The 13714-nt window shown below is 38.0% G+C and overlaps 1 protein-coding gene across 1 annotated transcript in view; it reads right to left on the bottom strand.

Moving 5' to 3' along the window:
• LOC117318205 (neurobeachin-like protein 1) overlaps positions 1–13714 on the bottom strand; it is a 152254-nt gene that overhangs the window by 102087 nt on the left and 36453 nt on the right. Inside the window, exons 16-23 of the mRNA XM_033873240.1 lie at positions 10537–10673; positions 9970–10102; positions 7446–7565; positions 6343–6631; positions 2365–2453; positions 1866–1955; positions 947–1124; positions 693–826 (exon numbers count right to left, since the gene is read on the bottom strand). Of these exons, the coding sequence (XP_033729131.1) occupies positions 693–826; positions 947–1124; positions 1866–1955; positions 2365–2453; positions 6343–6631; positions 7446–7565; positions 9970–10102; positions 10537–10673 (1170 nt within the window). The remainder of the gene's footprint in view (positions 1–692; positions 827–946; positions 1125–1865; positions 1956–2364; positions 2454–6342; positions 6632–7445; positions 7566–9969; positions 10103–10536; positions 10674–13714) is intronic.

The following is a 13714-nucleotide window of genomic DNA, read 5'->3' as shown; positions in this document are numbered from 1 at the left end:
CCTTTTGGTACAAATCCTCTATCAACCATATAGTACCTTTTGGTACAAATCCTCTATCAACCATACAGTACCTTTTGGTACAAATCCTCTATCAACCATACAGTGCCTTTTGGTACAAATCCTCTATCAACCATACAGTACCTTTTGGTACAAATCCTCTATCAACCATACAGTGCCTTTTGGTACAAAACCTCTATCAACCATACAGTGCCTTTTGGTACAAAACCTCTATCAACCATACAGTACCTTTTGGTACAAATCCTCTATCAACCATACAGTACCTTTTGGTACAAATCCTCTATCAACCATACAGTACCTTTTGGTACAAATCCTCTATCAACCATACAGTACCTTTTGGTACAAAACCTCTATCAACCATACAGTACCTTTTGGTACAAATCCTCTATCAACCATACAGTGCCTTTTGGTACAAATCCTCTATCAACCATACAGTACCTTTTGGTACAAAACCTCTATCAACCATACAGTACCTTTTGGTACAAATCCTCTATCAACCATACAGTGCCTTTTGGTACAAATCCTCTATCAACCATACAGTACCTTTTGGTACAAAACCCCTATCAACCATACAGTACCTTTTGCAGTAGAGCTCAGAGGGTCGCAGCAGCACCAGTTCTTACATCAACCATACAGTACCTTTTGGTACAAAACCTCTATCAACCATACAGTACCTTTTGCAGTAGAGCTCCGAGGGTTGCGGCAGCACCAGTTCGTACGAACGTGTCTTGGTTTATACTGTTGTTGTGTAGCATGTGACGCAGCAGAGTAAGGAATCCAGACACTTGGTTCTGTTCTAGTTTAGAATCTAAAACAGAACATTTATATAACTTTATATCAACAGGTCCAAAAATGGTTAAAATTTAATAGTTATGCTGTGGAAAAGTAAAATTGATCCTAGTTCTTTAGTTAAGACCTGATTACCTACCCGCGTAAGAACTACTTGGGACGACAACCCAGTCATCTTGTTCCTGTGAACTGGAGTGTGACATGACCCCTGGACTTGGGGGCGGGGACATGAGAAGCTCCCCCTGGAGGGGCCCCTTGTTTACCTGCTCCAGAAGGGGGATCAACACCTGGATACCGCCAATACAGTTGATTACATCCTGAAATACAATCAAAGTTTAAACTTTTTAAAATATCTTCTCAAGATATTTCAATCGAAGTCTGGACATTATTAAACAAAGGAGGAGGTAGACTGTTATACACTTGAAACAGGCATGGTATATATATATTATTGTAAAATAAGTCTATTTGGTGAATCACTCACTGAAGGTCAGACAAAGGTCAAAATGTAGATACTAAAGACTGACCTACTTCTGATATGTGACACTTCAACTACATGTAAGAGAACTCATACCCAAAGTATGAAGTTACAGCGGCAATCATTATCACTGTAAACTGACAAGCTTTTTCCTTTAGTGTAAGTCAAAGGTCAAAATGGAGGTAAAAGTGATTTTTGTACATGACACATTGATTTACATGAACCCATTCCTCAAATACAAAGTTCCAATGACAAGTAGCGTATGAGATAGATCCAGATCAAGCCAAAGTGTGGAAGGACAGACACAATGATTTAGATAAGGGATTATCTTAATCAATACCAAATAGGCACTTTGACCTTGAAAACTTTTGACTTGTGATGGTTTTCATCTTCAGTCACATGGCTTTTTGTTTGTTACTGAAGATTTAAAAAAAAAAAAACATGACCTCTGGAAACTTGACCTTGTACCTGGGGGCCTTAACTTTAACAATACATTTTCAAAGTCAGGTTTCACTCTAAATTACATGAACAGGAACTCTGTAAATTCAGATGTCAGTAATGTTAGTAGTCTCTGTTGTCATACCTTGATGTCCCAGGTGACACAGCGTTTTCCGATGAGCTGGCCGTGATTCTGATTCTGGGACAAATCCACACACAGTCCATCCTTGGAGGCCTGAAATAGCACATTAATAGAAGAATAAAAATGTTCAAATAATACTAAATTTTAACTGTCTAGAAATACCATGCCAAGGCGTCCTGATGTTAAGTTTATTCCAAATGTAGTAATAGGAGAGCTGTCTATTAGTACTGACGCTATGACGCCCGAATGTTAAGTTTATTCCATATGTAGTAATATGTAGTAATATGTATAGTAATGTGTAGTAATATGTAGTAATATGTAGTAAGAGCTGTCTTGAGTGTCCAGACCCCGGTACAATATTACCTTGTCAGAACATCTCCTCAAAGCAGTAATGTTTTCTTGACAACAGAATTGTATCTGACAACAGCTCAGTGATGATCTATATCAGGACAGGAAATATTGCTGTGGATGCTACGTAGATAGCGTGGCATGTCATACTTACCTTGGCATCGTAATGGAGAACCATTTTGGTGACTAAATCATTCAGTTCTGAAAATTCTTCGTTGGTAAATAATGTCTGATGATTTGGACCTATAAAAAAAGTTTAAACATAAACTGCAAAATAATTTATCTGATTTCAAATACAGCAACACTCATCTACAAAATCCATGAGAAATATCTAGGTTTGACTGTTGTGAGAATCTTTCACTAATACTACCTTTTAGGAGTAAACAATATATATATAAACATCTGTCCGACTGTTGTGAGAATCTTACGCTAATACTACCTTTTAGGAGTAAACAATAAATATAAACATCAGTCCGTCTGTTGTGACATCATGATTACAGTATAACAATACAACTGGAGATCAGTGTTGTAAATAGAGGTTACACAATGAGTGGTTGTAAATAGAGGTTACACAATGAGTGGTTGTAAACAGGTTACACAATGAGTGGTTGTAAACAGGTTACACAATGAGTGGTTGTAAACAGGTTACACAATGAGTGGTTGTAAATAGAGGTTACACAATGAGTGGTTGTAAATACAGGTTACACAATGAGTGGTTGTATATAGAGGTTACACAATGAGTGGTTGTAAATAGAGGTTACACAATGAGTGGTTGTAAATAGAGGTTACACAATGAGTGGTTGTAAATAGAGGTTACACAATGAGTGGTTGTAAACAGGTTACACAATGAGTGGTTGTAAATACAGGTTACACAATGAGTGGTTGTAAATACAGGTTACACAATGAGTGGTTGTAAATACAGGTTACACAATGAGTGGTTGTAAATACAGGTTACACAATGAGTGGTTGTAAACAGGTTACACAATGAGTGGTTGTAAACAGGTTACACAATGAGTGGTTGTAAACAGGTTACACAACGAGTGGTTGTTGTATATAGAGGTTACACAATGAGTGGTTGTAAATAGAGGTTACACAATAAGTGGTTGCACATACAGGTTACACAATGAGTGGTTGTAAATAGAGGTTACACAATGAGTGGTTGTAAACAGGTTACACAATGAGTGGTTGTAAATAGAGGTTACACAATGAGTGGTTGTAAACAGGTTACACAATGAGTGGTTGTAAACAGGTTACACAATGAGTGGTTGTAAACAGGTTACACAACGAGTGGTTGTTGTATATAGAGGTTACACAATGAGTAGTTGTAAATAGAGGTTACACAATGAGTGGTTGTAAATACAGGTTACACAATGAGTGGTTGTAAATAGAGGTTACACAATGAGTGGTTGTAAACAGGTTACACAATGAGTGGTTGTAAATAGAGGTTACACAATGAGTGGTTGTAAATAGAGGTTACACAATGAGTGGTTGTAAATAGAGGTTACACAATGAGTGGGTGTAAAAGAGGTTACACAATGAGTGGTTGTAAATACAGGTTACACAATGAGTGGTTGTAAACAGGTTACACAATGAGTGGTTGTAAACAGGTTACACAATGAGTGGTTGTAAACAGGTTACACAATGAGTGGTTGTAAATACAGGTTACACAATGAGTGGTTGTAAACAGGTTACACAATGAGTGGTTGTAAACAGGTTACACAATGAGTGGTTGTAAATAGAGGTTACACAATGAGTGGTTGTAAATAGAGGTTACACAATGAGTGGTTGTAAATAGAGGTTACACAATGAGTGGTTGTAAATAGAGGTTACACAACGAGTGGTTGTTGTATATAGAGGTTACACAATGAGTGGTTGTATATAGAGGTTACACAATGAGTGGTTGTAAATAGAGGTTACACAATGAGTGGTTGCTGGATGGAATTCACACGAGTAAGTTATTTTTTAAAGTTACAAAAGACACGAGCTTTAAAAATTAACATACAAGTGTGAAATAAATTCCATATCCAAAAATCACGAGTTGTGTGACCTGTTTGACCTATTTCTACCACAATGATATCAGCTTGAACAAAAGAGGAACCTGGCCAAATCTGGTTTTGCGTATGCAAGTAAGGTGTACAAGTGATGGCCATTAATAAAAATTGCAGCTTGGGTCAATGTTCAAATTTTTGACCAATCAAAAGACAGGAATGTATATTCCACTAGTGGAATATAACATATAATTATACAAGAGGCCCATGGGCCTTAACGGTCATCTGACAAACACTTACACTTACAGCAGGGACACACACCCCAATCCAGCATTATTACCATAAATTATTTATCGCAGCCAGTTATGTTTTAGATCAAATTTGGTTTTTATCCATTTAGCTTGTCCAGGAAGAGCAGCATCATAAAGCAAAACTTTAGCCAAGTTCCCATTTTTGGGGCATGCCCCTCTGTCCCAATGGGTCAGACAAGACTCATTTATATCAATTAGGATTGCCTTTCCCCAATGATGTTTCATACTAAATATGGTTGTAATCAATTCAGGCATTAAGGAGGAATTGCATTTTTAAGAAATGTTTAACCTAAGCGCTCCTTTTGCCCCATCTTTTTTTCCCCAGGGGTCAAACCTGTCTCATTAAAAAATATGATTGCCGTCACCTTATGTTTCACATCAAATTTGGTTGTAATGCACCAAAAGGTTAGGGAGGATTAGGATTTAACAGCAAATATTCACCAAAGTTCCCCTTTTGGGGCCCTGCCCCTCAGGCCCCAGGGGTCACACTAGCCTCGTTTATATAAAATATGACCACCCTTCCCAAAGGATGTTTCACACCATATTTCGTATCAATCTACCCAAGGGTTAGAGAGAAGTAGGATTTATAGCAAAAATTCACCAAAGTTTCCCTTTTGGGGCCCTGCCCCTCTGGCCCTAGGGGTCAAACCAGCCTCATTTATATAAAATATGACCACCCTCCTCCAATGATGTTTCACACCAAATTTGGTAATAATTCACTATGGGTGTTAGGAGGAGTAGGATTTTATAGCAAAATTTCATCAAAGTTCCCCTTTTGGGGCCCCGCCCCTCTGGCCCCAGGGGCCACACCAGCCTCATTTATATAAAATATGACCACCCTCCACCAATGATGTTTCACACAATATCTGGTTGAAATCCACCAAAGGGTTAAGGACGAGTAGGATTTTATAGCAAAATTTCATCAAAGTTCCCTTTTTTGGGCCCGTCACTCTGGCCCCAGGGCTCACACCAGCCTCATTTATATAAAATATGACCACCCTCCCCCAATGATGTTTCACAACATATCTGGTTGAAATCTACTAAAGGGTTAAGGAGGAGTAGGATTTTATAGCAAAATTTCATCAAAGTTCCCCATTTGGGGCCCCACCCCTCAGGCCCCAGGGGTCACACTAGCCTCATTTATATAAAATATGACCGCCCTCCCCAAATGATGTTTCACAACATATCTGGTTGAAATCCACTAAAGGATTAAGGAGGAGTAGGATTTTATAGTAAAATTTCATCAAAGTTCCCTTTTTGGGGCCCCGCCCCTCAGGCCCCAGGGGTCACACCAACTTCATTTATATAAAATATGACCGCCCTCCCCCAATGATCTTTCACACAAAATTTAGTTGTAATCCACCCAAGGGTAAAGGAGGAGTAGGATTTTATAGCAATATTCACCTAAGTTCCCTTTTTGGGGCCCCGCCCTTCTGGCCCCAGGGGTCAGACCAGCATCATTTATATAAAATATGATTGCCCTCCCCAATGATGCTTCAAACCAAATTTGGAAGTAATCCACCCAAGCGTTAAGGAGGAGTAGCGTTTTGAAAGAAAAAGTTTACGGACGGCGCACGGCGGACGGCGGACGGCGCACGGCGGACGACGACGGACGAAGCACGATGACTATAGGTCATCCTGACCCTTTGGGTCAGATGACCTAATAAAACCAACAGTTGGCACATTTATACAACGGTTTGAGAGTGGAATAACACGTATTGTGGTAGAAAGTTGTTTCTTTACATGTAGAAGTTTAACATATCCTCTCGCCTCTGGAGGGACCATATGTCCAGCAGACTGCCGACACAGTGTAGAAGTTTTAGAATGACATACCTGCAGAGAATAAAGCTTTGACTTGACTTGGATGTAAAGCATCATGGAAGAAGCAGATCAGACCCATCTGTCCGTGAATTAAGATTGGAGAACCCCACTCGTCGTCCTGTTTTCCTGTCAGTGACGAGTTTACCCCCGGTTCCCTGGGGCTGGGCTTTGATTGACCAGAGAAGAAGAACTTTAAAGGTGATTTTTTGGTCTTTGTGTCTGTAGCTGGAGCTGACTGGTCAGTTACCAGATTCATAGTGGAGCGAGGACAGGGTGATCCCACTCGACAAGAAGTAAAGGCCTGAAATATTGTATTTAGATATTGTGATGAGATGTTCTCAATAGATATATATCTGTCATCCATAAACAAAAGGCCAAGATGGCCTATATCACTCACCTGGATAAATTATGGTAAAACAATCTACATTTCTTCAGAGAAAGAAGGATTTCAAATAATTTGCCATATTTCCCCTATTGGGACGACGTTCTTCCTGAGGCCCATAGAGGCCAGACCTTTTACACAAAATTGGTTCCCCCTAAGCCAAGGATACTTCAAGCAAAATACAGACCAAATCATTCTCACAGAGAAAGAAGGATTTTAAAGAATTTGCTAGTTTTACCTTATTGAACCCCTCAATTCAGTATATTATGACTAGTAGTGAATTTAAAGGAAAAGTTGACGGACAGCGTCCAGACGATGGATGCTGTATCATGACATGAGCTCACCTGTCCTTATGACCACGTGATTCCATACCTACAGCCTGAGGTTAACTTTTGTGTAAGTTGGATATAGGTGAAGCATTCTATTATATCATATTCTCTATCTTTTTCTGGGTATGTAACCCTACCATACATCATTATACATTATAGTTATAACATTAATCGCTCCTGGAACTTCATTGTTGTACAAAGGCTTTTTTATTCTAAAAGTGGCTTATATTCTCAATTCTGACTCTGACAGACAACTGACAATGTCTCAACACTGACATGATACATCCTACCTCTCTGACAGACAACTGACAATGTCTCAACACTGACATGATACATCCTACCTCTCTGACAGACAACTGACAATGTCTCAACACTAGAACTGACACCATGTCCTCACACCCTACCTCTGTCATGTTGGGTGATTTTAGTTGAGAGTTGAGTTTGAGTCTCCCATCAATGTAGACGTTGAGTTGACTGTTGGTGAACGGGCGACGAGAACTGGTATGGACGATGGCAATACAATGCTGAAAAAGAATACTTCAATTTAAAATGAAAGTTGATAATTTTACCTAACTGTATGGTTATGACCTATCTGATAATCTCAGTACATGCTGATTATTACAGGGCTGTTTTTTTCCATTCAGATTATTACAATAAGATATCCATTATAGATATTTAACTTGATAATCTTTTCCAATTCTTCAGGTCTGATCATCTCATCAAGGGGACCTCTGGTCCCCACAAAGGCTCTGGGAATTCTGATCCCTACTAGGGATGAGGTATCACCGATCTCCCTACTGGATCTGGGACTTCAGGTCCCTACCGAGATCATGGACCATCTGCTTCAATTAGAACGTCCGGTCCCTACATAGGATCTGTGGGACCTAGATTGTCGTAATACGTACCCACAGATTGTCGTAATACGTACCCACAGATTGTCGTAATACGTACCCACAGATTGTCGAATACGTACCCACAGATTGTCATAATACGTACCCACAGATTGTCGTAATACGTACTCACAGATTGTCGTAATACGTACCCACAGATTATCGTAATACGTACTAACAGATTGTCGTAATACGTACCAACAGATTGTCGTAATACGTACCCACAGATTGTCATAATACGTACTCACAGATTGTCGTAATACGTACCCACAGATTGCCGTAATACGTACCCACAGATTGCCGTAATATGTACCCACAGATTGCCGTAATACGTACCCACAGATTGCCGTAATACGTACCCACAGATTGCCGTAATATGTACCCACAGATTATCGTAATACGTACCCAGAGATTGCCATAATACATACCCACAGATTGTCGTAATACCTACCCACAGATTGTTGTAATACGTACCCACAGATTGTCGTAATACGTACCCACAGATTGTCGTAATACGTACCAACAGATTGTCGTAATATGTACCAACAGATTCTCGTAATATGTACCCACAGATTGTCGTAATATGTACCCACAGATTGCCGTAATACGTACCCACAGATTGCCGTAATATGTACCCACAGATTGCCGTAATATGTACCCACAGATTGCCGTAATACGTACCCACAGATTGCCGTAATATGTACCCACAGATTATCGTAATACGTACCCAGAGATTGCCATAATACATACCCACAGATTGTCGTAATACCTACCCACAGATTGTTGTAATACGTACCCACAGATTGTCGTAATACGTACCCACAGATTGTCGTAATACGTACCAACAGATTGTCGTAATATGTACCAACAGATTCTCGTAATATGTACCCACAGATTGTCGTAATATGTACCCACAGATTGTCATAATACGTACCCACAGATTCTCGTAATACGTACCCACAGATTCTCGTAATACGTACCCACAGATTGTCGTAATACGTACTCACAGATTGTCGTAATACATACCCACAGATTGTCGTAATACGTACCAACAGATTGTCGTAATACGTACCCACAGATTGTTGTAATACGTACCCACAGATTGTCGTAATACGTACCAACAGATTGTCGTAATATGTACCCACAGATTGTCGTAATACGTACCCACAGATTGTCGTAATACGTACCCACAGATTGTCGTAATACGTACCCACAGATTGTCGTAATACGTACCCACAGATTGTCGTAATACGTACCCACAGATTGTCGTAATACGTACCCACAGATTGTCGTAATACGTACCCACAGATTGTCGTAATACGTACCAACAGATTGTCGTAATATGTACCAACAGATTCTCGTAATATGTACCCACAGATTGTCGTAATATGTACCCACAGATTGTCATAATACGTACCCACAGATTCTCGTAATACGTACCCACAGATTCTCGTAATACGTACCCACAGATTGTCGTAATACGTACTCACAGATTGTCGTAATACATACCCACAGATTGTCGTAATACGTACCAACAGATTGTCGTAATACGTACCCACAGATTGTTGTAATACCTACCCACAGATTGTCGTAATACGTACCAACAGATTGTCGTAATATGTACCCACAGATTGTCGTAATACGTACCCACAGATTGTCGTAATACGTACCCACAGATTGTCGTAATACGTACCCACAGATTGTCGTAATACGTACCCACAGATTGTCGTAATACGTACCCACAGATTATCGTAATACGTACCCACAGATTGTCGTAATACGTACCCACAGATTGTCGTAATACGTACCCACAGATTATCGTAATACGTACCCACAGATTGTCGTATTACGTACCCACAGATTGTCGTAATACGTACCCACAGATTGTCGTAATACGTACCCACAGATTGTCGTAATATGTACCAACAGATTGTCGTAATACGTACCCACAGATTGTCGTATTACGTACCCACAGATTGTCGTAATACGTACCCACAGATTGTCGTATTACGTACCCACAGATTGTCGTAATACTTACCCACAGATTGTCGTGGAGGCCAGTTTCTGTCACTATCACAGTGAAGTATTCTTTACGGTTATATACAGCTATCACAATATCAAAGTTAGGCATCACAAATGCCTCGAATCCACACCCAGCACTGGACACAAAACTGTAATATATAACATAACTACATCAAAGCCAGTCATTACGAATGCTTCATATAATATATAATAATGTTACTATCACAATATCAATGTAAGACATTCTGATGGCCTAAACAGCTGGACATAGCTGGATGATAAACAAATTTGCTGACAGAATCTGCTTTTATGTGATTTTATGCCCTATGACCCGACTCCTATATCTTGATCTATGACCTTTGACTCCTAAATCCTGATATATGACCTTCGACTCCTACATCCTGATCTATGACTTTTGATTCCTACATCTTGATCTATGACCTCAAAGTTTAGCCCCTATATGTACATCCTGACATATATGACCTTTGACTTGTACATTCTGAAATATATGACCTTTGACTCCTACATCCCGACATATATTACCTTTGACCTACATGACCTTCATTCTGACCTATGACCTCACCTATAAAGGATTCGCCTATATGATGTGTTGTCCTGTAAGTTGTAGAGTTTGGTGTTCACAGTACTATCCAGACAAATCCAGGTCAGAAACGAGAATCCAGCACCAGGCCATTTCCGGAAAGATGGCAACGTAATACACTAAAACAAAGTCAAATCAAAACGTTATACACTAAAACACAGTCAAATCAAAACGTTATACACTGAAACAAAGTCAAATCAAAACGTGATACAGTAAAACACAGTCAAATCAAAACGTTATACACTAAAACAAAGTCAAATCAAAACGTGATACACTAAAACAAAGTCAAATCAAAACGTTATACACTAAAACAAAGTCAAATCAAAACGTTATACACTAAAACACAGTCAAATCAAACCGTTATACACTAAAACAAAGTCAAATCAAAACGTGATACACTAAAACAAAGTCAAATCAAAATGTGATACACTAAAACACAGTCAAATCAAAACGTTATACACTGAAACAAAGTCAAATCAAAACGTGATACACTAAAACAAAGTCAAATCAAAACGTTATACACTAAAACACAGTCAAATCAAAACGTTATACACTGAAACAAAGTCAAATCAAAACGTGATACACTAAAACACAGTCAAATCAAAACGTTATACACTGAAACAAAGTCAAATCAAAACGTGATACACTAAAACAAAGTCAAATCAAAACGTTATACAGAGCAACCCGCTTATTTGCAAACCCCTTTTTCCACGACAAAATATGCAAATAACCGGAGTATTCGTATAGGCGGAGTTGGGTTTTGGCCCCTCTTATACACATGTAGATCGTCAGGTCGGTACTCAAAATGGGCGCTTTATGATTGTTTACGTTATTTGCATTAAAAACATATTTAAAAAAAAAAACATTATTTAAAATATAAGAGTAAATACGAAATACATGGGTTGTTATTCTTATTAAATGTACAAATATTTGCATACACTTCATCGTTTACTACTTGTCACTCCGAGTCTCTGGGTCCGATATCGGTCATACGCGCGTGGGTTGGCACTACGATGCACAATGTCATCGTTTCAATTAACATTCATTATCGTCTCGAGATGCGTTGTGTTCCTGCTATGAGTATATTAGTTGTTTGATCATAGATGATGAACTGCTGAAGCAATAGACTGTCTTAAATGACCGTGACATGTGTATTGTCGTTGGGGTTTGTTTTGGAAAATGGCACACACACAAAGAGTTGTCGTTCATTACACATATGCCCCCACAATGCAACGCGCCTAGTAAACAATCATGGCAATCGCAACCTGCCTCAGCGAGTGTTCAAGTGCACAGAACACAGGTTTGGATCGATGCTATAATAAATAAACAAATCTCATCAAAAGATGAGGCATATAAATATATTATTCAGAAATTCTTCTGCACATTGCTACTGATATGGTCTGAATAATAACTTTATGTCGATATTGATGCATCGAACGTAACCTGTAATGACGAAGTGTGAACCAATGATAAGATAACGTTGTACATCGAATCGAATCAATATGTAAGTTAAAACACATTTCATAAAACTTTTATTATGGGAAAATCACAAAAATACCCTAAAATCAATTAAAAAATTTTGATTTTTTGGAATTTTTATATGCATATAAGCGGGAGTCGGTGTTTTAGTCGATGCAAATACACGGGATTAAAATACAAAGATAAAGAAGGAAAAATTGGGACCTGAGAAGTTTATGCAAATAAGCGGGATATTCAAATAACCGATATGCAAATAAGTGGGCTCCTCTGTACACTAAAACACAGTCAAATCAAAACGTTATACACTGAAACAAAGTCAAATCAAAACGTGATACACTAAAACAAAGTCAAATCAAAACGTCATACACTAAAACGTCAAATCAAAACGTAATACACTGAAACAACGTCAAATCAAAACGTTATACACTAAAACAACGTCAAATCAAAACGTGATACACTAAAACACAGTCAAATCAAAACATTACACACCTAAACACAGTCAAATCAAAACGTAATACACTAAAACAGTCAAATCAAAACGTAATACACTAAAACAAAGTCAAATCAAAACATTACACACCTAAACACAGTCAAATCAAACCGTAATACACTAAAACACAGTCAAATCAAAACGTGATACACTAAAACACAGTCAAATCAAAACGTAATATACTAAAACAACGTCAAATCAAAACGTAATACACTAAAACAACGTCAAATCAAAACGTTATACACTAAAACAACGTCAAATCAAAACGTCATACACTAAAACAACGTCAAATCAAACCGTAATACACTACAAGAGCTGTTGGAGAACAGCATAGCTCGTCTCGCAAATGTTTGTCAATAAATAATTAAAATATATTAATTGGAATGGTTTCGCAAATTGCATTAATAATATTTATATTGTTTACTTGATCAGATTATGTTTTGTGAATTCATGCATTTGGGAGACAAGCTATGCTGTTGTAGATTAAATGAAGATATTAAACACAAATGTAATTGCTTTTGGACATATTTCTTCAATTTTTTGACAACATATCCTAATGAGAGTTGTCTCACTTGAAAAATGTGACTGGTATAAATTGTCTATTGTGACGTTTTCATATTGTTTTATATTCAGTTTCACCCCAAGAAAGGATAGTGTAACTCCATAGGGACTCTTTTACCAAATATCAGCACCCTAGTACAATCATAAAGTAATGTGTTAAAAAGCTTTCAACATTTGCACGAAAATTTCAAAAAAATATTTCAGTTTAACTCAGGAAAGGGATAGTTTAACCCCCACAGGGAACCTAATACCATGTATAACTATGCCTTTCAACACTCACAATATAAAGTTAACACAAAGTCCAAAGATTTAAAAAAAAACAAAAAAAACAACACAGATTTAAAAAGAAAAAATCCAATTTTTACTCCAGGAAGGGATTGTCTTACTCCATAGGGACTCTATTGCCAAATATAAGCACCCTTGTACAATTATATAGTGATGCATTAAAACCTCTTAACAATTGCACCAAAAACTTAACGCAGAAATATTCCAAAAATTTGAAAAATTCTGGTTATTTCCCAAAAAATCTTTTAGTTTAACTCCGGCAGGGGATAGTTTAACCCAAGAGGGAGTTTATTACCAACTATCAGCACCCTAGTACAATTATAAAGTGATGTATTAATACCTTTC

The sequence above is a fragment of the Pecten maximus genome, chromosome 19 (genome assembly GCF_902652985.1).
Source record: "Pecten maximus chromosome 19, xPecMax1.1, whole genome shotgun sequence".
NCBI classification, from domain to species: domain Eukaryota; kingdom Metazoa; phylum Mollusca; class Bivalvia; order Pectinida; family Pectinidae; genus Pecten; species Pecten maximus.
This window is presented reverse-complemented; position numbering and strand designations above follow the sequence as displayed.